Source organism: Halichoeres trimaculatus, unplaced genomic scaffold (genome assembly GCF_033239565.1).
Source record: "Halichoeres trimaculatus isolate MK-OKI-2021-1 unplaced genomic scaffold, fHalTri1.1 fHalTri1_scaffold_11, whole genome shotgun sequence".
NCBI classification, from domain to species: Eukaryota; Metazoa; Chordata; class Actinopteri; order Labriformes; family Labridae; genus Halichoeres; species Halichoeres trimaculatus.
The window spans coordinates 9,027,619-9,051,986 of NW_027437189.1; the positions used below are offsets into that span (position 1 = coordinate 9,027,619).

The 24,368-nt window shown below is 39.6% G+C and overlaps 1 protein-coding gene and 1 long non-coding RNA gene across 2 annotated transcripts; both read right to left on the reverse strand.

Moving 5' to 3' along the window:
- Positions 1 to 4,750: 4,750 nt before the first annotated feature.
- LOC141798878 (uncharacterized) lies at positions 4,751 to 5,458 on the reverse strand. Its single transcript, XR_012599204.1, has 3 exons — positions 5,323 to 5,458; positions 5,072 to 5,128; positions 4,751 to 4,870 (listed from the first exon to the last, which is right to left on the reverse strand). It is a non-coding gene; the product is annotated as an uncharacterized LOC141798878 (long non-coding RNA).
- Positions 5,459 to 7,563: 2,105 nt separating this feature from the next.
- On the reverse strand, positions 7,564 to 20,962 carry prpf6 (PRP6 pre-mRNA processing factor 6 homolog (S. cerevisiae)). The gene is made up of 21 exons (XM_074682008.1): positions 20,731 to 20,962; positions 20,208 to 20,370; positions 19,707 to 19,825; positions 18,328 to 18,406; positions 18,023 to 18,199; positions 17,604 to 17,732; positions 17,407 to 17,501; positions 17,162 to 17,318; positions 16,035 to 16,197; positions 15,136 to 15,254; positions 14,817 to 15,035; positions 12,209 to 12,331; positions 11,975 to 12,096; positions 11,743 to 11,881; positions 11,499 to 11,618; positions 10,500 to 10,676; positions 10,271 to 10,404; positions 9,990 to 10,081; positions 9,140 to 9,254; positions 8,888 to 9,014; positions 7,564 to 8,751 (listed from the first exon to the last, which is right to left on the reverse strand). The coding sequence occupies exons 1-21, from the start codon at positions 20,916 to 20,918 to the stop codon at positions 8,599 to 8,601; spliced, it is 2,910 nt and encodes a 969-aa protein (XP_074538109.1). The 5' UTR covers positions 20,919 to 20,962; the 3' UTR covers positions 7,564 to 8,598.
- Between the last annotated feature and the right edge of the window lie 3,406 nt (positions 20,963 to 24,368).

The window sequence follows — 24,368 nt, forward strand, 5'->3', positions numbered from 1 at the left end:
AGGTATATTATTCTGAGTGTTTTAGCATCATCTAAAGTCTACACTTTGATAAAACATCATGTTTGAACGATTTTTGAGTTGTTTGCTTTATTTCAGATATTAAATTATTAACAGATCCAAGGTGATAGGCTAAAGAAGTTCTTTGTAAATGGAGAATATGGTGTGCTTAATGAAGTTGTTGCACAGCTGTGTTTAACATAAAACTTTCAGCAACATCAGTCATTCCTTCACATCTTATTATTCAACACAGTTGAGGGAAGATTTGAGCCATGGCTGAAGGAGCAGGCAGGTATTCGGTCCTGAAGCTCTTAAATTATAAGACCAGATGTGACCTACTTCTTTAATGGGAACAGCATTGGCACTTAGCCCTGCACTATCCCCTTGTCGGCCCATGAACACCTGTTGATAAGGCCCTGCACGGAGGATAAGCCTGCAGGTACACTGACTTACTATCTCAGTCATACAAAAGATACAAATGATGCCAAAATTATGAGCAAAAGTTAGCTTAAATAAGACTAATCAATGCTAATTGTGCAAAGTTAATACTGTAAAAGCATGCATAAGGACACATTTTGATGTCATCATATGCCTACATTTCTCTGTGATCAGTAAGATTAAGCTAATGTTACTTGACTTCAAATAAAGCTTATTATCAGAAGAAAATGTGTGATAAATGCTAGATGACAATGATCAACCTGCATCTCCTCCAATTTCTCACTTATTCCAGTCAGAATTAGGGTTTACAGTGCAGCTAACTTTTTCTCTCTCTCTACATAGCAAAACTCGAAGCTCTAACTTTCGTATTCCTTCCATTCTCTCTGTGCAAACTTCAATTTAAGGAGCGTAAATCTGACGGATACCTACCTTTCTTTGCCGCATCCATATCCGCAGTTTCACACCACGAAATCACTCCAGAAAACCCACCATCAACTCCTTAGGGGATCTGCGACGCGCAATGGCTCACAGATTTGATTTGTGCCCCAAAAAAGCCAGAGGGCACTTTACTTTAGGCTAAAATAAAAGAGGAGCATCTGCAGCCCGTCATTTCACAGCCACATGCAGCCCGTCGGTGCAGCTGAGAGGCTGCAGGCCATCCCGCTCACCGCTCGTCTGAAGATGACTAGAAATCCAATTAAAGTTGGTTTCTGGTATTTTCTAGCGGTCTTAATTTAATCTGTAATTACTTTTAACTTTGCAAACACATTATGAAAACAAACGCGTCCGCATGCATATCCGCGGTGGTCAGCCGTCAGGATTAAAGCAGCTGAGCCGTTTAGAAAGGATGACTGGGGAAATCTTTCAGGGGGAAGGTGGAGGTGGACTCCCGGGAAACCTGCTGCTCTGCGAGGGGGTTCAATGAAATAATCAAACTAATTAAAAAGATTAATTATGAGTCCCGATTTTTTAAGTCAGAAAATGGGATGGAAACCTCTGCAACCTCAAGGAGCCAGTTTCAGGACCGAGGACAGTGAAGCCGGTGCATGCAGTATATAAAGTACAACAGCAGGGGGCGCGCTTGCATTGTTATTGATGAGAAAGTTTAAGCAGAAACGAAGTGCAAGGCTTTTTAAGGCTTTAGTTGAGTCCAATTAAAAAAAAACAAAAAAAAAAAAAAAAACACAAATTCAACTCTTAAATAATTTTTATTTTATTTTTTTTTTTTTTACTTTTGATGAGTAAATAAATTAAGACATGAAATACACAAAAGGATCAGCATCATGTTTGCTGGATTCTGATTCTACCATCTTCAGACAGTGAAGAGAGAGAGACAGTATTTTTTTTGTTGTTGTTTTGTTTTAATAACGTTTTAGGTTAAATCCATCATCTGACAAAATAATTCATAAGGTTAAAAAACATGGATGGAATAGAAATATTTTAATCAGTTATTTCACTTCTTTATTTTACTTTTGATTCTTTTTTTATGAATAAATTTTGAGAGAAAAGACTGTAAGAAAAAAAAGTTTAATGAGCACGAGGTTTAAGAAAGAAACAGTTTCTATTTTCCCCTGAAATCTAAAAGCAATCTATGTGCTTCCAAACAGGACACATTATAAACAGAGTGCAGGTTTTCTTCATGTAAAGGTGTTAAACAGGTGAAACACACAGAGACAAAGCACTGTTGCTGTTTTTATTTCATTGGAGTAATGACTGTATACATTGGCAGACAAAAACAGCTGTTGGAGCTGACTGATAGATGATCTAACAGTGATCAGCTGACAAAAAACATCTCATTTCCACTCTCTTCTCTCTTCTTTTCCTTGAATCTCTCCCATACATCTCTGGTACGAGGGACTAAGACCCAAGTGAACGACACACATGGAGGAGAGGATGAAACTTTGAGACTCACCCGCTATTGCAGCCCCTCATTACTGATTACATTTCTGATAGTCCAGGTTTGATGATATCAAAGGGACAGCTTAAACAGATGGTCGTGGAGCTATTGGAAAAACAAAAACAAAATCGCATAAATGAAGTTGTCACATTTACTGTTCTTCAAGCATTTTTTTTTTTACTAAAAGAAGACAAAACAAAACAAAAACAAAACACAAAACAAAACAAAACGTAAAAAGTGCTGTTTGACAACCTTTGTATCTCTGCTCCACATCAGCACTGCTACACAACAATCTATGGATCTACAATACATACTTGAATTGATCAATTACAGTGAAAATTTAGAGATTATAGATAAACCGACACAACAGTGACACCTAGCGGGCAAATTAAAATAGACATGCTGCTAGAACTGTGAACAGAAATGGTAACTGACACACACACAAACCCAGACACATACACTAACATATGTATACACACACAAAATGAAGAGCCAGGTCACATAAGCTCTTCTTGGCAGATAAACACTAGCAGGACATAACCAGAATTCACGAACTTAGAGATATCTCAGAGCACCTATGCTAACCCATTATACAAACTTACAAAGTTTGCTTGTTGCCACCTTTCAAACAACGGTGTAACTGTTGAAAAATAAATACATTGCCTTGCCATGTTGTATTTAGTAAAAAGTCGTCTTGAACAAAGAAAAGTGGTGTTAAATATTAGATTGATCTCCATTTATTTCTCAAAACAAACGAGCCTTGTCAAGAGTCATGTGATCACGACTGTGTGCGCGCGATTCTGACCAAAGGTGTCGCTGCAATCCACTTCAATGGGGTAATCCTCCACTCTCTTTAGTAAAAGAAATTCATTTTGACCAAACTTAACTTTGAGTTGACAAGTAAGATTTCTGTATTACAGCACATTGTATTATGTGCACAATCACAGCTAGCACAGAGCCTCCAACAATCAGCTTGTAGGGGCTGTATCCTGGCGGTGTGACCATGCTACACAAATGACAATGAAAAGATCCGACACTGCATGGACTCAGTGCATCAGGTTGTTTATATTCGCAGATATCACAGCTTACCGTATACACAAATAGATGGAACAATACTTGAGCTACCCCAGAGCAAAACATGCTGTATTTCGTACTGGAAAGGCTAGCTAGTTTAGCAAGTTAGCACGAGCTAATCACTGGGGTACCTGACACACACCAGTTCAGAAGAAAGCAAACTCACCTCGCTCTTCACCCTGAACTGCTCCAAATGCCTGATGGTGAAAGCCAAGCTTCATTCTTTGGCGTTTCATCTCACGTTGTTGCTGTTTCTCTTTCTCCTTGATGGACCTCACTCCGAATAGCTTCCTCCACGCGTTTTCATCAACACGCAAAGTCACTTGCGCACTAAACGCGCTGTGATTGGCTGGGACCATCCTGCGTACGCCCCGCCCAGAAAAGGCCAGAGATAACCAAAACATCAACATACAGGTAGAGGAGGGGGGGATTAATTAAGCAGATTATTCTCGTGAAAGTAGACATTTTACTTTTAAGAAAATTTTGCAGACCCTCCATTTAAAAAAAAATCATAAAAGTATTCTACCTTACATATAATTAAAAATTGACAGAACTATAAGTCATAATTAGAGGTTTAAAAAGTATCTTTATTACTTTGCATATGATACAAAACATGACTGACCAATAAAATTTAATTAAGTATCCTGAAATACGGCATCAGGAAGAAAAGCGTTTTTTTTAACACATAAACTCTTGAAAATGTGCACATCCTCAAAGTGTTTTGTTGCAGACACTGTAGCTTATCTGTGGTTACTTTCAAACTACTCCATTACACAAACACCAATGCTGGCAGGTAAAGTCTGACATGGTTTAACACAGGAGACAAAATGAGAACTGACACAGTAAACATTTATAACATTGCATTTGAAAAAAAAAAAAAACAGCAGGAAAATAACTATGAGAAAGTAAAGTCAGAAGAGGCAGGTGACACAGTTTTCTTCTTTGAGAGCACCAAGACATTCTGAAGTTTCCGCCAACAAGTAATGAGCGCGTTGATAACTTTTTTCAGTCTGTTTCTCTTTCTCTTCTTTCCTCTTATCTTCTTGACAGCTGAACAAGAGACTCTTTTACCCTGAAAGCACCAGAGTAAGTATTAGCCCAATCTGACACCTGCAGTATAAGTACTGTTGTACTTATACTGTAAATACTCTTCAACCTTTATCTTTTGAATATATTCTTATTTTCAACACAAAAAAAGTGGTTACACATAAGAATTCCCTTTTCTCTGCATGCAGTTTTATTTAGGAGAAAATTAAAAACTGATAGCTGCACTGACACAACACCAAAGGAAGAATACACCCCTCTGTTGTCCTTTCCCCTCACCAGATACTCAGGGCTGCAGTTGTGAGTGATGAGCTGCTCCATCTTTTCAAGGGGCTTTTCCAGGTCAGACAGCTGCTTCCCACTCCTCTGACATCGTATCTGCTGTGTTGTACCATATATTGAAACCAGGATGAGGCGTGCCTGTAATCGAACAGTAACCCAAAGGTAAAAGAAAGCATTTAAAGTAAACAAAACAATATTTAAAGTAATTGTCTTGCAAATTTTTGATGTAAGGCAATTTATGAGACAAGGTCTTCAGGTATCAGGACATATTAGACTGGTATCAGTCATTATTACCCTGTCCATGGTGCTGAACTTTGCACACATTGTTACACCTCTCACCTTTTCTGATGGACAGATGTCTCTTTCTTTCAAGGTATGTACTGCGGCCGTCAAATTCTGCAGATAAGAACACACATGTACCTGTTAGATGACATTCATCAAAAGACAGTGGAAGACAGTGGCAAACAATATCAGAGGATGCTCACAGCAACCAATTACAAAAAACTGACATCATCAAAACTTCCTCTATGGCACACATCATGTGCACACAACACATTAAAAGACATAATGACATAGAGACATTCTTATACCAGATTCTGCAGCTCAACGGATATGACCTCTCTGTAGGAGCCCAGTATTTCTGTGAAGTTACATCTACGTTTACCACACGAGTTGGTCAACAGGAGAACCATCAGGACATTACGGAGTAGAGTTCCGGTCTGACACTACAGAAGAGACATGGTTCAGGGAAGAACAAATGGTGAACACTTGTTTAACGGTGCAGTTACAAAAACAAAACATCGCACAGGATTTGTGTTCAAGCGACACTCACCATTTATCATCCTCTTCTGTGGAATCCTCAGAAGAGCAAAGCCATCTCAAACGACAGACGGGTCCAAGAAACGACTCCTGGTTGGGTTTAGACACAGTGAACACGGTGGGATCCGAACTCGACACTTTCTCTGGGAGGCTGGAGGAGACGCGATAGGTTTCCGACGTGGTGTTGCGTGGTTTCCAACATCACCAGGAAAACTGCCGCTCCGGTTTCCTCTCTCCGTCATGGATGGGTGACGCTCAACTTAAGATATCACTAAACTCTAGTCAGATCAAGTCGTGGAAAACTTTTGCAATCAATCACTCGCCTTCATCTATTTCGGTTTCGCTGGTGGTATGGGAGGAGTTGTGGGAAGCACGGGAGCAGATCTGGAGCGTTTTTACAATGAGAGAGTGGTTCGTGATTAGGGATGTTATAGAAATGAACAAACTTTGCAGGAAAGTAAGTGAAGTCAAGCAAGTAAGTAAAGTAAAAATGGCTTCAGCGAAATCAAAAGGTCAAATTAAGACGAAAACAAATCTGACCAGGGGAGAAAGGGGTTGGTTGTCACACTTTTTACTCCAGTGTGAATTATTCAACATCAAAACATCTGTCAATAGACAACATTGTAGCTTAAGGTGTTGGCTTGAAATATGTAGCTCTCTCATGGTCCAACCCATCGTAACAAAGGGGTAATTACCTATCAAAGACACTGACTCACCATGAAAGCCAACCCCATCGGGGATGGTTGTCATACACTATAGCATTAAGGCACTATAGCATTAAACAACCATACAACATCAAGCTAGCTAGCTAACAACCAGCTAGCTAGCTAGCTAGCTAGCTAGCTACTAATGATAATAATCAAAGCTATAGCTTTCCTTTTACACTTTTTGAGGGTAATAATTGTTTTTTTATTTAAACTAATTGTGTGAAAGCCTAGAAGAAAAATAAAGGGGAGCTTATTATTTACAATTTGACAAAAAACAAACAAACAAACAAAAAAAACATAAAAAGCCATCTCACCTCAAGTTCAGACGTCTTACTCAAAAAATAAAGGAATAAATAAAAATAAACAAAAGTTTGATTTGTCTGATCCCAATTTCACAAATTCCCTTACCACAATTGCACCCTCTGGTGGAGAGAAAGAGAGTTGTGTGACAACCCATTCTCCCCTACTGTACTCAAGGTATATTCGATACCCTTTTTTTTCAAACCAATATCAATATGAGTACTTTACAATACTGAGTACCGATACCACCAGTAACTTTGATACATAAAATTTTCAATTTTCATTTTACAATTCTCAGTGAAGCATCATTTTGAACAAAGATGGCACAGTCTAACAACTGAGGTGCAAAATAGAACAGTTTAAATATTAACTCTCCCTGCTTCATTCATGTTGTCTGAACAAGACCTGACTCACATTTGCCGTGGTGTTAAACCGCAGCAAGTAGCAGCAAGTACAAGTGAGGAGGACTTAGTCGGCATACGATTTTTTTTTTTTTTTTTTTGCCTAGAGTATCAGCTGCTGGTATCTGCAGCCTTCATGAGTACCGATACCCTTGAAAAAAAGGCTAGTATCAGCCCGATACTTGATACCATTCCTACTTAAATGTCATAAATTTGTTGAATCTTGTGTTTTTCATGTTTCACAGTCGTGGGTAAAAATAAATTTCAGCTGCCTCAATTCCTTGTGTTTTCTGAAGGCAGCTGTATAGTAAACCTCAGGATGCTCTCAGCTTCATCTGTGACCAGTTAAGCGTAGCAAGGGAAAACATTTGACTAAAAGTAGCTCCACAAACAAATTCCCACTGACCTTTATGAGACTCTGGACCAGCATGCTTCATAAATTTGACGCAGCCCATAAAGTCAACCATTGTTTACCAAATGATGTAACGTGGAAAACACACAATGGTGCAATAAACTCTAATTTGCAGATGGGATGCCTACAAAATCAACATATTTGCAGTTAAATAAATGGAAAGCAGTGAATAACTTTGACATGAGAACTAGGTTAGTAAAAAAGGGGTTTATTTTGACCACATTTACATGACTGCTGTTTTGTGTTCTGTTGACATAAATCAACTAATTTGTCTACATTTGGTGCAAATGTAAAACAAAACAACTCAACTATTTTGATGTGGAAACACACCACAAAGACAAACAAAGCCAACCCGGAGACCTGTGAGAACAATTTCCTGAAGATTCTCATCAAATTTAATTGAAGCTCATTTTCATTTCATGAACTTACCATGTACTCTGGGAATTGCGTCTTTCATAACACAGAAGTTTACTTAAACAAAAACAGTTGCCTAGATGACTCACCAGGTGCAGCTTTATAGCGTTGTTGCTGGGAGGAGTCAAGTGTTGTAAAAGAATCCTGATTTATCAGAGCTGCTGATCGCCAGAAGGCAAATGAAAGACTGGAGATTAGTCAACAATGCTGGAATTGATGAAAACCATCACAGAAAACTGTATTTTAGGGCATAAATCACACTTTGAGAGATAAATTATGTCCACCTTGGAGTTTTGTGATGTCTTGGAGCTTTAGGTTATCATCTCTAGTAGCCCTCTGAGCAAAGAATAGCATGGTTACATGAAAATACGAAAAATGGGCAACTTGCAGCCATCTGCAAAATGATTTAAGAATTGGCTTCTCCACAGGATGTTACTGTCATATTTAATCAAAGCCACAAAGAAACGACATAAAAACTGAATTATCAATACCTAAAAAACCCTGACTTAGCCTGTGAGCGCTGTAAAGACTAGACGCAAAGCCTCACACTGTTTTCATAGCTTATTCACTATAACAGGGATATTTTGGTTTATATCTGTACTAAATTATAAATGTGTCTTGTTTTCACTTTTGCATTTGTTAAGTCCACAAGATTGAATTTAATTCCATACATAAATTGACAAAAGTCTGTGTTTGTGTATCTGCCCCAGACAGGCCACTTCACATGGCGAACAACCGCTCAGCATGTCTATGGCTGCTTCCTGTCAGACTCGTGATCGCAGCTTCTTCAAGTAATTTCAAATTTCCCAAGTCTTAAAAGGTGTTCTTGAGCTTGCTGGCTACCCCCGCTAAGATCTCTCCTGTCTTCTTCTGCCAGTTCAGGACATGTTTGGACTCGGCGCACCAAAGCTCTCCATGGCGGGGTTCAGCATTATCGCACCGCTTGCGCACCTCTTCCTGTTGTTCCTGGTAGATGCAGAACATTGAGCTTAGATAAAGCAATGCATGCATGAATCAAAGTCTTGCAAAGATATGGATTTTGACTTTTTGACCTTTTACCCTAGCATGCAGGACTGGACTGGAATAATAATAAGACCCTCACCTCTGTGCCGTGCTGCAGCTCAAACTTGTAAAAGAAAGCCCATGCATCTCCAAGGTCTGGTTCAATTTTCACTGTTCTTAAGAACCACTCTCTGGCTTTGGTGATCTTGCGCTCACTCCAAAACAACCTAAAATGTGTTAAAGCAAAATTGCATTTAGAGTGAATTAAAATGGATATTCATCATTCAGAGAAAATATCATAAAATCAAGGTTAGAAATGTGAAACTTGCTACTGAAAAAAGTACTGTCATACTTGGCTACAGCCAGCAAGACATGGGGATCATGTTCACACTTCTTCAAAGCATCCACGCTCTTAGTCTTCCTCTGAGGTCTGGCCTCCAGGAAGACTGCCTCAGCCCACAGGATACCTAACAGGTAGGGGAGAAATAAAGCAAAAGTTTATAAACAGCTGCATAAGAAATGAACGATTCTCCTGAGATAAAGAGCTTTTTAAAATTGAAACTGAAATTCAAAAAAGAAGACAAAAACTTAGAGAAAAAAATGGGACCTGAAGACATTTCAAAGCCCTGTTTCCACCAAGCAGTCTGATTTAGATCAGTACAGTTTGGTACAACTGCACCCCTCGTGGTAGGCGGCATGTAAGCCGGATGCTGTCAGCCGCATCAGTAACATAATACTGTGACGCCATAGCAGTGCAACACAGTGTACTCTGCTAATAAATCCAACAAAGAAGAAAACGCAACACAGTAAACAAAGAGCAATGATGGAAACCATCCAGCATTTCGTCCTCTTTGTGATTGGCGTGTGGCTCTTTGTTCCAAAGTGTACTCAAGCTTTGTTTCAGAGAAGTCTGTGTGCCACCAGGAGAAATACAGCCGCTGTTGCGCGGTAAGTGACGATTATCTCGACCAATCAACAGTCTGCAGTGTTGTAGCTCCACCTTCCGGGATCAAATCTGTTTAGTCTGGCACCCCTATGGAAGGGTGCCAAAAAGTGGAACGGCTTGTCTCGGTTACAAGGGGATCTGTCCTGGGATTAGTCTGTGGAAACGCCGTACAATGCATGCTGTGCCGAGATGAACTGAACTAAAACGCTTGGTGGAAACCGGGCTTAAGAAATGCGCAGTCCTGCAAAACCCTCACCTGAATTGGGGCACTCCTGCAGGGCTTTAGCCATCAGCGTGTTGGCGATGTTTTTCAGTCCAGCCCTGAACTCCAGACGCACAGACTCCAACCTAGTCAAGAGGACACATGGATTAGGATGCACACATTCAAAGTTAAATCTTATAATTTAGGATAGTTTTTGGGTTACTCCAGCTTTAAATTTGACATCAAACATGGCATCTGTCAAAGCCCTGGAAATAAAAAAATATAGCACATCCATCAAATTCATCCTACATGAACTCAGCTGTGAATGTTCTCACCAGAGCTCGGGGCACTGTGGGTTCTTGAGTCGGGCTTTCTCCAGGATTGCTCTGGCTCTGGTCAGCTGTCCTACTCGCTCCTCAAGACGAGACAGCAGCAACCACAGGGACACTGAGTGGGGACACTTTTTCAACTATAGGAGCAAAAACACAGTCAGAAGATTAGAGTACATCAAACTTGTGTTCTTTGATGGTTATATTATCTCATCAAACGCTTCCCCTGACTCACCCCCTGGTTGTACGCCTCTCTGGCCTTGTCCATGTTCTCACACTGCTCTTCAATCTGCCCCCTCATCATCCAAAGCTTGGGGAAGTCCTCATAGTGTTTCAGGGCTTCTGTGCACAACTCCTGCGCTGCTTCGATGTTTCCCAACACCCACTCCAACTTCACTGACTTCATGAATACCTGGAAGAGTCACACACGTGCAAGCCTTTCAGTCAGAAATGTATAAACTTGACTCCTTTTACACTTGATGCAATACAAATACTTCAGCAGTTCAAATGTGCAAAATCCACCTTTACAGTTCACAGCCAAACTCTAAACCATGAACCCTTCATTTACCATCTTTTTCATTAAGCTGTGTTTTCAGTTCAGCCATTATGAAAAACAGGCACTCGCTGTCACATCTGTCAGCTAACACAATAGAGATAACTAGAGGGCGTGAGGTTTGATAAAGACAGTGATAGTGTAAGGGCAGTGCTGACAGCCCCAGTCAACATGACTACAGCTAAGTGTACTGAGTAGCAGGAAACAAACAAGTCTGAACCTGGCAGAAAAAAATCAGGGACAATCTGTGATTAACTTTGCTTTTAAACACTACACAACCTCAAAAAAAGTTCAAAATCAAAAGAATATTGGATGAAAAACAACATTTCTGCATCAGCACAAAGGGTCATGGGAGGACAGTTTGACAGTAAAAGTAGAGGACAGTTCAAATACACAAGTAATCTCCTTGTGTGAGTGAACAATGGGGAAAAAAAGAGTGTTTATTTTATGTGTTCAAAGGACAGTTCTTTCGTAAAATTGCTCTCCCCTTTGTTTCATAATCCAGAATAATTTGAGTGTATGGACAGTCTGAAGAATGTTTTGACTAACTATGACCTTTCAGCCCAAGGAGATCACTTTTCAAACTCAATCCAGCAGCTCAGTGGAAGTGTGTGTATTTTCTTTTTATTAACCAGACACTAATGCAGAAATCTGCCCGTCTCTGTCCGGCCTTTCACTCACCCTGGCTGTAGGGGCACTGCTGCGGGCTTTGGCCAGCAGTCGTCTGGCTCTCTCATACTCGTTATTCTCAGACTCCAGCTTGACAGCAGCAAGCCAGATCTCCTCACTGTTTGGGTTAGCCTAGAAACGGAAAGTAAAAAAGGGAGAAGTGCAGAAAAAGACAGGGGGGAAACAGAGTTAGGGCAAAAGCTTATGTGATGACTGCTGTATGGAAAAAAGGAAGGTTTGGAAACAGCATCATCACCTGGAAGGCCAAAGCGAGGATACTTCTTGCTGCAGGCACATCCTCAGCCAGCCACTTGGACTTAGCTCCCATCAGCCACAGGACTTCTGCTTTGGGGCAGTGAGCTACAGCTCTTTGGAGCAGTGCTTCTAAAGACTCCCTGAGGAATGTGTGATAAAGACAAGGAAATATTAACTTTTACTTAAAGTGTTGGAACTGCTGCTTTCTCTGTCTAGAAACATATTTTGGTCACCTGGTGCCGTGATTCTTCTCAAAGTAGGCAGCTCGAAGCCAGACACTTTTCTTACTGGGGAACACTTGTAGAGCGTGAGCGTAGATAGCCCGGGCACACTCCAGAGCGCCATGGGCCACACACTGAAACACAACAAAGAGGCTCTGAATTTCTTCAAACACTGAAAGCATTTTGTGTTTGTCTTCAAAGTTGGCCTGTGTGAAATAAAACTCAGGTACTGGTACAACTACTCACACTATCTGCATCCTCCATCCAGGTGTGTTTGCGATCCTCCTCCTCAATTCCAATCCCAATGACTGCCCTTATCACGGCCTGACAGGTGGCAACACTACCAGCTTTGTCACACTCCTCTGCATCCTGCAGGAGAACACAAAAAGAGATACGTGGGAAAAGGAGGGAAAAGGAAAAAAGGAGGTAGTAAGAGCCTCTTGTCATAAGGATCTAAAATCAAAGGAGTGGTAAATACACACAAGAAATGAGCAACTGCCTCACACACAGTAAGATAAACCATGGTACCTCGAAGGGATCAGTGCAGATGATTTACAGTTTGAAAATGAAACCTTTTATGAAAGGTCATTTCAGCACACATGAGTTTTTAGCACAGAAATTCTCAGGAATCCTTTGAAGAGCAGGTAAATCTGAGTTCAAATAACTGCACTGGCAAACGGCCTTTTCAAACCTGCCACAGCTCCCATAACTTAACCAGAGGAGGATTAGCTGAATAGTTGGAACATTCAAAAAAGTTGAGGGATTGCAGCAAAGGCTTGTGGTTGCACAACAACTTTAAATTGTACCAAACGAAATGTCAGTCAGAGCGTTGGCTCGATTTCCATTGGACTGAGATGAACTAGCAGAGGGCAGCATTGCCAAAAACCTCTGGCACACTATCAAAGCTCAACAACTAATGACGCAGTCTCTACACCTTCAACTGCACTATCATTCATGTTTTGACTTATAATTTGTGGCTTTATTCAAACTGTTAATGATTGAGGTAAAAAAAAAATCTACAGCTCTATTAACCCCTGATTTTGACTGACACTACTCACTGAGTTTAAACTGGCTAGTGCTGGACAGTGTGGAGAAAAAAATATAACATGGTAATTTCTGTGACAGATTGTGACAGTATCATGGTATATCTCTTTTTTCTCCTTTTATGAACAGTTTACACTAATCGTAAGTCTATAATATTATTTACACAGGAACCTCAAGTGCTTTTAGAATTAGTGGTTTTTGGTGTGGCGCATTAGCACGACATAAGCAAAGCCTGTAAATCACTTGATGTTTCTAATTGAAAATGCTGAACAGATTCACTGTACTTTAGTCAGTCTGTTTACACCCAGCTTCAGAAATCAGACTATGAGCTCAGACAGCACGAGATTAAACAATAAAATGTATGTTAACAGCTTAGTTGGACCAAAACGGAGTAAAGTATAGCTCAATAACACATCAAGATACTGCAACTATGGTTGGATTCAGCAGGTCTCAGTGAGCCTTGGAGTTAAGCTGAAAAAAGGAAGTAGATATCCATGCTAAATAGGGTCGCTGTGCTCACACAGTCTATGGCACAAACAGAACAAACAAACACCATGGCACATACTTAAGTAAAAAGATAGAGATAGCTACAGCTAAGCTTGGCAGAAAAAACTGTTGTATCGTAGTATCCGGGTTTTTTTTGCTTAACAAATTTAAATTGTAATTTTTTGTAAAAAACTGTTTGCTTTTTTTCAAATGTTAGTCCTTCATTTTAGTCTTACTCTATAAGCCAGGTTAAAGACAAGTTGAGATGTCAGATACCCTGAATAAATCCTACAAAACTGAAAGAAGTGAACTAAAAATTGCGGCTATCGAAGAATCACAATTTAAATTGAATCTGCACTCCAAATATTGTAACAGAATTGGATTGGGGGAAAAGTGCCTGTCTCAGCTCTAGCTACATGTGAATCCATCTCTGCCATTGTTTTAAAAATGTTGTTTCCTCTTCAGATAACCTGAAACTAGTTTGGTACACATTCAGACACTGAGCTAAAAGCTAATTAGCCTTTAGCTCAGGCTGTGTCACTCTCCGGTTTATATTTCTTAAGTCCTTTTCTGTCTGACAGTTAGGCTCCTGTGTCCACCATCATTACCAAATTAGTCACAGAAATCGTCTTTAGTAATTGTTCTTCTCACTTCTAAACTTTGTCAGCCAGCGTGGTGTTGTCATAGAGACCTAGATGTGCCGTAGGTAAATCTGGTCTTGGAAGACCCGATTGGAAAGCTAAGCAGTTTAAAATAACCTGTAACCAGCAATATTGCCACTGATAATCTCATTTTACAGTGTGGATTACAATCAGACATATATCTAGAAGGGAGAATTTTTCAAGATCCCTTTTAAACTCCTCACTGCCCCTTAAAAGAAACTGCAAGTGCAGTTCACGTGTTAACTTGTGTTAAACTGTTGGTGACTCACATACAGAGTGCGCAGCGCATTGAAGCAAGAGCCAAATGCCACGATAAAGTGAGACGATGGATGAACATCTAAAACACCTTCTGATGATGCGCAATGTCATGATTTAATAGGGGACCGGCTTTCAGCACCACATAATTGTGTAGCGCTGAGAGTAACGGAAGCTAAAAAGCCTGTATAAAGGGCATGAAAAGGGAATAACATGGCACATGACGGTACATTGCAGTGCTGAAAATCCACACTCCTACAGCTACAGAATCAGTTCATCAATAATCTGATCTGCTGATTTCAAAACCCTTGTTCGCTCATTATAATAGCATGACGACAGAAAAAAAAACATCCAAAACACTGACTCAGCGAAAATATGAGGTTTTCTGTGTCTGTGTCTGTGCACACCTGAATCCACTGCTCTCTGTTGATCTCCACACCATTGGCACGCAGAGAAGTGATCGCTCTGTCGATGATCTTGTCCACCATCTGCGTGTTACCATTTGCCTCCTCCAACTTGGCGGCAGTGATCCAGATGTGGCGATCTGTGGGAATGTTTTCTCGGGCTTTGTTCAGGACACGGCGGGCGTTTTCGTACGTCTCTAACCGGGCTAGTGCCAGCCACAGCTACAGGGGGGAAGGTACGCAGACACAGAGGAGATCAACAATGCAGCTTGGGGAAACCTGTGGATTCTATATGATGATGAAAATGTGGTGGTGAGCGTACCTCCACGCTGGTCGGGCAACACTCCACAGCTCGGCTCAGCATGATCCTGGCATCCTCTGGCTCCTCCAGCTCCACAGCCGTCTTCCACAGCCGCACCGACTTGGAAACATTCTCCAGGGCTAAACGGACAATTGCGCGAATGTTAAGAAACTGCTCTTATTCTGAGTTATTTACAGCAGCCAGCTGGTTAGCGCCACAAAAACTTTTACTTGGCTCTCTGATTCAAAAGTAGGACAAAATGGTCGACACTAAAAGACACACAGACCTCAATATTTATTCTGGCAGCATTTGGTACATGGTGGCAAAATGAGGAAATCAAGACACCTCCGATTTCAGTTAACACACCCCACATGAAAACAAACTGAATATCCTGCAGTTAGAGAAGGGTTTTACAGTGTCTGTGTGGGAAGGAAAAGTGCTGTGTATGAAACAGAAAAAAAGGAGCAGAAGCAGCTGAACATGTAGAGACAGAGAGGGCTCTTCCGAAAAGGAAGCTCTCCATCCATCTTTGTCAGTTGGGTATGCTGCTGGGAAATTTCCGTGTGTGTGTGTGTGTGTTTGTTTGTGTGTGTGTAAGGGCATTGACATTATGGTTGAAAATGGGTTCCCAGCCAGAGCAACAGCTGCCAAATGTAACCCTTAAGAAATTTCGGAGTGGTTTAATGTGAGTGCTTTTAGAATAGACAGATAATGGACAGATTAAGACTTGCTGTGTCTTTTGGAACAGCAAAATTAAAGCCTTGGGACAAATCAACACACTCATTCACAGACAACTGAGAGGGAGAATCTTTTAGATTTCATGCTCAACAACAAAATATATACAAAGACAACTAAAAGCATCAAAGAAAAAGTCATGACAGATTTTTTTGTGAAATTACAGATAAATATGAAACCCTTACCCTTCCTGAGAACTCGTTTCTTGGCCCTAACGTCAGTCTCCAGCTCTGCAGCCCTGATGTAGATGCGCACAGACTGTGGCAGGTGGCGGACAGCCTGGGCTACGACGGCTTTAGCTGTGTCGCCAGGCTGGAGCCGAGCTGCCTCAAGCCACACATCCTCACTCTGGTGGACAGAGAGATGCTTATATCGTTAGAAGGACATCTGCTGGTCTGGCCACAAGCAAACAAGACTAAATGATCTATTGTCTTCAACCAGTATTACATATGCTAACCCTTACTCCAGTCAATGGTAAGGGTGAGCCAGAGGACATATCTTTAAACAGAAAGCTTTAGTTATAGGGGTAGGGATGGGTATCTTTCACATTTAAAACAATACGGAACCCATGCCCGGTACCTGGCTCTTGGAACCGGTACTCAACGGTATCAATTTTCTGTACTTTTTTGTGTTATTGTGGTAAAAAAATATCATTTTTTTTAATAATAATGCAATGCTGTATTAATGTCCAGCATAGAAAATCACCTACTCTTCCACTCCCTCACAGTCACAAGGATGTGTTTAGGTGCCTAAGCATGGTAGCTTTTGATTTTACGTGAATCGGTACTTGGTACTTGTGACATAATTGGGTCGGTACCTGAAAGTACTAGTACTAATAGTAATTCGGTACCCATCTCTAAATAGGGGTGGGAGAAAAAAACAAAAATCGATATATACTGGGATCTTTTGTTTGACAACATCAAAATCTGGATTCTTTGTAAAAAAAAAAAAGATGTTTTTTTTTTTTAATTCAAATTCTTCATTTTAGTCTTTGTTTGTAACCTGGATTGGTAAAAGTTACCACTTTTCTCCAGCAGAGGGTGAAATGTTTCTCTCTGACTCATGTGATGTGCATTGGGAATGCAATTGGAAAATATGGCTCCTGATATAGTCTGCAGACATTATCAACATTACATAACTTTTTATCATGGTCTGGTGTTACAAAAGCAAACTTAAAATTGCAAAAATGGTAAATATTGAAGAATTCCAATTTAAATCAAATCGGCACCCCAAAAAATTGTAATAGAATCAAATTACGAGAATAGCATATCGTCCCAGCCCTATTCAGTAAACTCGTTTAGTCATCCTTTACCTTAGCACACATCTCTGTGCCTTTCATGATCAGGTTCCTCGCCACCTGCAGTTTGCCAGTCACCTCCTCCAGCCTGGCAGAAGCAATCCAGGCAGGCGGGTGGTGGGGATTGGTCTCCCTCACTGACTTCAGCAGCAGACGAGCCTTCTTGATGTCACTTGACGAGCAGAGCACAGGATAAACCATCAGACACATGTTATCTGCATAAACCAAACCTAGAATCAAGTCATCATCTGTGGTCGTACCTTATGTCTCCTCCATGTGTGGGGATCATGGAGTTGAGATCTGTCAGGTAACCCTTGGGGTCTACCACTGTCTGTCCGCTCACTGAGTCAGACACCTGAGGTTGAATAAAAGACAAACACAGGTAACAGTAAATGTGAGTATCAAGATAACAGCAGCTTTACATGGATGAATGCTGGGACAGGGTTTCAAACGTTACCTGGCTGAGCCTCATATCCATCAGTGTGTTCCTGGCCTGGCCAATTTTCCTCATGTCCAGCTCTCCTGTTCCTGGTGTCATCAAACCTGGGGTCATGCTTCCTGGGTAAGGTGTGTTCAGACCTCCCAGCTAGAAAAGTACAGAGATGACGGTAACTGAGAAGAGCATTATACTCTTGAGAATTCTGTAATGGCATGCTGAAAGGGCTTCAGGAAGATAGACCTAGATCATATGACACTTTTATGACTATGTAAAGGATACCTATAAGAGTGAGCAAGCCTCTTCTATGCTTCACATACACTGCACTGAACTCATGGTGTCAGCGACTGCTTGTTTGAACACCCTGACTCCTGCTGGTGTAAACTGAAACTACAATCTTAATGAAGGGTAAGTGAATAAGTGTTAACGTGTAAACTGACCCCTTGCAGAGGATCAACGGAGGTGTTTTTATCTCCACTCTGCAGGTGTTTGGAGAAGAAGCTGTCGGGAACTGGGGTGAGTTTCTCATACCGGGGATTTCTCTGGCGCTTGTTCCTGGCATCCCCCACCTCGGGGATGCTCAGCCACTCCTCTTCTGACACCTCTGCCAACTTTCTCTGTGAACAGGAAAATCCTTCAGGTCATGCAAAATGTTTAGCTGTGTAAGAAAAAAACTATAGAAAAAAAAACATCATCACAGAAGGAAATAGAGGCAATGTTTAGCATTTTACGTGGAAACATTTACCTTAAGATCTGAGAACTGCTGCTGAATCTTAGGCCGCTCCATACGATATTTCTCTATTTCTTCTTTTTCTCTCAGTTCCCTGTAAAATTACACAGAAAGAGATGCAAATTACAAACAGGGAATGCTAGTTTTCAATTTTTTATTAGCAGATTTCAGTGTGATAGTAACAAGGTTGTTTTAATGTCAATATCTAGTTTATGCATTATTGTCTGCAAGTGTTTCTACTGGAATCAACTGTTTGCAGAATAACTGTCCCGTGTAGAAGTAAAGAAGCAAATTTAAGCCTCTTAACACAAATGTAAATTCTATACATCTTTAATGTATGAAACATACCATCATGCAGTTCAAAATCTTCCACGGACTGCACAAGACCAAAGTTCAATTGTCTTAATTTTTTCCAAATACAACAAACAATTTCAAGACACTTAAATCCATATTCTTTGGGAATGTCCTGAGTTATCTTGTTTCTCATCTGGCTGATCTGTTTGATACGTTCTCTAAAATTATAGGCAGAGATTTCAAACCATCTTCCTTTTTACTTTTATTTGGCATTGTTACACAAAATCTGCTTGAAAAAAATACACACAAAGTTGTGTCTTTTGCTACACTTGTAGCCAGAAAACAATTTTTTAGGAGATGAGAAGACTGTAACCCAGCCTTTACATTGTGGTTTAGAGACATGCGGTTATTATCAAACTGGAGAAGATAAGGCATACTGTCAGGGGGTCAGATGACATCTTTTTTCCTGACGTGGCAACCTTTTTTTTAAGTCGTGTTGACAGTTTAAGGTCACTCATTTATGAAATGATCAGATCTTAAACATCCATGTCTGTAATAGGTAACATCTGAAACTCTTTGGTTAACACATCACTGCACCTCCCTTTTGTGCAATTCAACACCTGTTTGTACACCAGATAATAGAGTTTATTACAATTAGTAATTATAATTAGTTTCGATCCCTGTTTTAAGTCTTTTTTTTTTTTTTTTTTAAAGGGAAAAACAAAAAACTGTATTTACTTCATGTATTGTAGTCATTATTATTATCTTTTTTATCTTCTAAAATTGAGGTGGTTTTCCTCCATGTCACTGTGAGTGGTGTGGGGGTGGGTAAGTTTAATACAAGTATTTTATATTTTCAAGGTTTTACGTTAAATAGAAGTTGCAAAAGCAACAACTCTGACTCAATCTCACTTCTTGATCTGCAGGTAAGACTGTAAAGGATGGCATCTCTCAGATAAATAAGTCTTAAACTGAAGTCTTTCATCACGACTCACCTGACACTAATATGCCTCAAAAATGGGCCATTGCCTCCAGGAGATAGAGATTAGTTCTGAGACTGTGTGCAGTCCTATATTCAAGTAAGAAATATTTTTGGTCACCTTCTTTCTTTGCGCCTTTCATCCATCCTCTTGTCCAGTGCTGCGTATATGGCATCTGCTTCTTCATCGTCTTTCTCATAGGGTCCACTGGAGAACAAGCTACCAGCATATCCGTTAAACTGGGAGAAACAAGTTAAAACAAACATTAAAAATCATTTAGATTTAATTCAAACAGTGACTTATTAACATCATTCAGCTTGTTTAGCCTGCACAGTATTCTATGTATTGTTAGTTACAGTCATGTGACTTTCTGAATGAAGCTTTTAAGAAAGTTTAATTGCAGGGGTTATTTTCATTCTGGCGACTTTTCCTTCTGCCCTTACATTTTTATCCCGTGTTATTTGATATGATTAAATGCTTTTCATGTAGATTCTCTGGTATATTTACAAAAATGTTACTACATATTCACTGTCCCAGTAAATCAATCAATAAATAATCCATTGGGAATAACTGAATAAATCAGGCACATCAGCCTAAAATATATGAACATATCCTTGGCACCTCATCGTAGTTAGTGTCGTTCAGATCTTCATCATCATCGTCCTGGTTCTTTTTCATTTGGTCCCCAACTGTCCTTTTCCCTGGAGGTGCATGTCGGTCATCCACTGGATCGTTGGCATCACGAGCAGGACCGATATCAGATCGGGTGGTGAAACCAGTGGCACTGGGAAAAAATAATTTTTTAAATGTTGGACTTTTTGTTCTTTTTATCAATTATAATTATACAAATTTTAAATTCAATTTAAATTTCCGTCTGATTCTGAACACTGGGATGATCGAGTAATTAACGTTTAATTTCAATTGGACATATTAACCAGGCTATACCAATTCAACTCTGAATTGGCAGTGTAGCTAATGTACGAATGGGGTTTTGTGTTTAATATTTTAAAACCATGGGAAATAATCATAATTTTGTACACAGCCTGATGCTGCAAACTCTCTTCATCATACAGACGTAACTTGGAGGATTTCTTAAAGACAGCTAATAGTAACGGTGACTACTTAGCCAGCTAAGTTAGCTTACCCTCTGCCCAGACCGGGGACGTATCCGAGCGGCGCGGGCATCCCCAGGAACGGCTTCTTCTTCTTCCCCATGAGGGGAGAGGCGAGCGGCATTATCGGGGGCCCGCCACCAACCCCCGCCGCCCCGGCTCCTCCAGCAGACGCTTTGGAGACAATTTTGGGCGCTTGTTTTGTTGAAGCGCTCGCCATGGTTGCTGCTTCTCACGTCGTACGAGCTAACTACCGGATAAACAACAGAGGTACTTCCGTTAGCGCACATCAACTCTGCCCCTTTTTTAAAAATGTACTCGAGTGTTTGCACAGCGCCCCCACAGGACGGGAAGTTGTTTTGATTATTATCTTTCGCTTCTGGAAATGTATAGTTTTTTTTCCATTTTTTTAAATTTTCTCTTTTTAAAATTTTCGTTTTCTTCCTAAATACTGAATCTGCGACTGTGTAAATTAGAGGATGACTTCCAGATATTTAAAGTATTTCACTCTTTTAACTTTTCCACAACAGCCACAAGAGGGCGCTACATCCCGTAGAATGAAAGGCCTATCCAGAAACTGAAATAATTTGTATTCCTAATGTTGAACTCTTTCATATCTCAAAGAGGAGCACCAGACACACCTGTGCTGGCTGTATGGAACCAAGCACAGGTGGGATCAAAGCCTCCTCAGTGCTCTGATTGCATTGTCCCCGTTTAGACCCTGTTGCTTTGTTTTGTTGCATAGTGAGTTATTTGATATTAAATCTGAAGATCAGTCATTTTTCTATTTAACATGTTTCAATATATATATATATATATTTAAATTAAATCATGTCGAAATGTGCGAAGTATTAAATTAATAATTATGTTATACTCTTTTCTTTTTTGTCTGAACTCCAAAAATACCACTTGAGCAGTAAAAGTATAACAATTTACTTCAATAAAAGTCCTAAAATGGATTCTGATGTTCCACAGCCACTCATTCATCACCTCATCATCTCACCAAATGTCTGTAAACTCCAGCCCCCACCTGCCTTAATCCCCAACGTAGGGAATAATGTCAATTGATTTTGTTGTTAGATTTTTTTTTTTTTTAATCGAAGTTCTACTTTCACTCTTTGTTACTTCACATGCATCATGACATTCATCTTTTACTTTCAATACTTTAGTCTAGTTTGTAATGAACCATTCGTGTCAAAATTTCTCATACTTTAGAGTGTAGCAGAGCTGACCAATGATATATGTTTTTATCTTTGTGCCTAAAACAGTCTTTGAAAATGGAAACTGAAGTTTTATTGCTCATAATTTTCATGCCTCATGTCTGTAATATGATGTTCCCAAACCCCTGCTAACCTTGTTTATACTACACCTAAAATAAAGTTGGCTTCCTTGCTGGACTAACTTTCATGAATAGACCATTGATCCCAGACAAACTTCCCATGATCCTCAGGTTGTAAAGTGGGATAGGGATTTGAAAAGGATCAGTAAAGCATATATTAAAGTCTATGTTCTTCCCTATCTATCTGTTGTACACTGAATAAGATCAGTTCTAACAGTTTTAATGAAGGTTTAGATCATTTCCTCAGAGAGCTTGTTCAGATGCATGGAGCTGATAAGCCTATACATTTGTGTGATGTAGGATTAAATCTGGCGGGTACTTTACTGTTATAGCGATATGTTCTCTCACATGAAGAGGCAAAATGTCAAAGTCTGAGAGGATATTCAAACACGAGACAGGAGACTGCAATAAAGGTAATTACAATCTAATGTGACATTTCTGGGTTTCATCCCATGAGATGAAGTGAGGCCATACGTCAATTAGTTTCATACATGTTATAGCATAACCCGCAGTGTGAGCCTCGGCCCAGGCCTTTACATTTTTCTTCATTTACATTGCCTGGAGGGCAGACATTATTTCACTCCTGGGAGAAGACTGTTATGATGAAAATGGACTGTCAGGCACATTAGAAGATGTATAGCTCACAGAGCCGAGAGCCAATTTAAGCACGAAGTGTAGCTGGAGCCTTGATTTGATCTCTAACACTCAGCCTCTTTTACTTTCCTGAGACTTCTTTCATTTTAGTGAACATATTTTTTGAATCATCTGGAGAAAATGAAAGAATTTGTTAACAACTTGAATTTATTTTCATCATTTTTTAAATCTAGCAAAGTACAAGGTTGTAAACTTGACCATTTATTACATCCTGATGTGCAAACCAAAGCGGAGACAGGTCAGTCCTATTAGAGTTAAAGAAATCATTAGCGATACAAGCTAATGTTAGCAATAAGATAATACTTCAGAGCCTCGTCCGAGCACACATAAAGGTTAGTTTGTCTTTGCTGTGACCCAGGTATTAGTCACACAGAATGGTCACAAACATTTCATTTTACAAAGCACAAACAAAGGTTATAAAAGTTTTGGATTTGTCATTATAGTTTAGTTTTAGTTAGTTTTGACATTTTTTTCCCCATTACAGTTTAGTTTTAATTAGTTTTAGAGCGGGCATTCTAGTTTTTATTTAGTTTTGATTTTTCCAACAAGGCTTAGTTTTAGTTTAGTTTTAGTTTCGTTTTAATTTTTTCATACCTTATTAACCAGGTGCAGGATTCAAAAAGTTCAGAGTAAATATTTTGTAATAATGTTTATTTTCAAGTCCAGCATAGAGCTCACTGCTCAGTCAATGCTGATACTTAACTGTTGGCTGCTGCCTTAAACACAAAAAATAATATGAACTTAATATAAAAAATATAAACATAAATTATGCAAAAATAATTTTGCTGAAAAATTTGTTGGGAAAATGTGTTGGATTAATTTAAATCCTAAAGGCTATTAATATTGTCAAAAACAATAACTAAGGACATTATGTCTATTGTTTTAGTCAAATTCAGATAGCATCATTAACAGAAGATACAGTTTTAGTTCACTGTTGGTTTTTCTTTTCTTTTCTGGTTTTATTAGTTTGAGTTAACTGCAATGTATTTTTTCAAATTTAGTTTTTGTTTTTAGTTTCGTTTAAGTCAACTATTATAACCTTGGCACAAACACAGTAAGCAGAAATCTACACATCAATATATCCCAAAGCAAACTACAGTTCTTGGGTCATTGAGAGCTGAAGATGTGTGATATCAGCTGGGCTGGGGGTCACGGTGGCTGCACGGATCATGCTGTTATCATCTCCTCCACAAGTGTCAAACATGTTAACAGAAAAAGGATTATGATTGATCGTCTATTTGTAGACTTCAATTATATGGAGGTTAAAAGATAGAGATTAATCAGATTAAGCAAAGAGAGTAATTTTTCTATGTGAGCAAATCTGAAAGACTATCATTCAACAGCTAAGATATTTTCTTTTTAACAAAGATAAATTGCTTCATTTGAAAGGAATTGCATCTTTTCTGAGGGAAAGCAACAAAATTAATCCCCTCGTTTCATGAATATGACTCTAATTTTGATAGAGTAACTGCTGGATGAGGAATTGTTTAATTGGTGAATTTAAAAGTGGGTTTAACAAGAGCCGTGATGATATTCCATGCAAACATGAAGGAATCTGCGTGTTTACTCATTCATGTGTGCGCCAGCTTGCATGGATGCATGACTCCGTTTCATCTGTTTATTCAGTGCATGTGACACGAGATAGAAGGGGAGGACCACTGGACTATCCGTCCTATC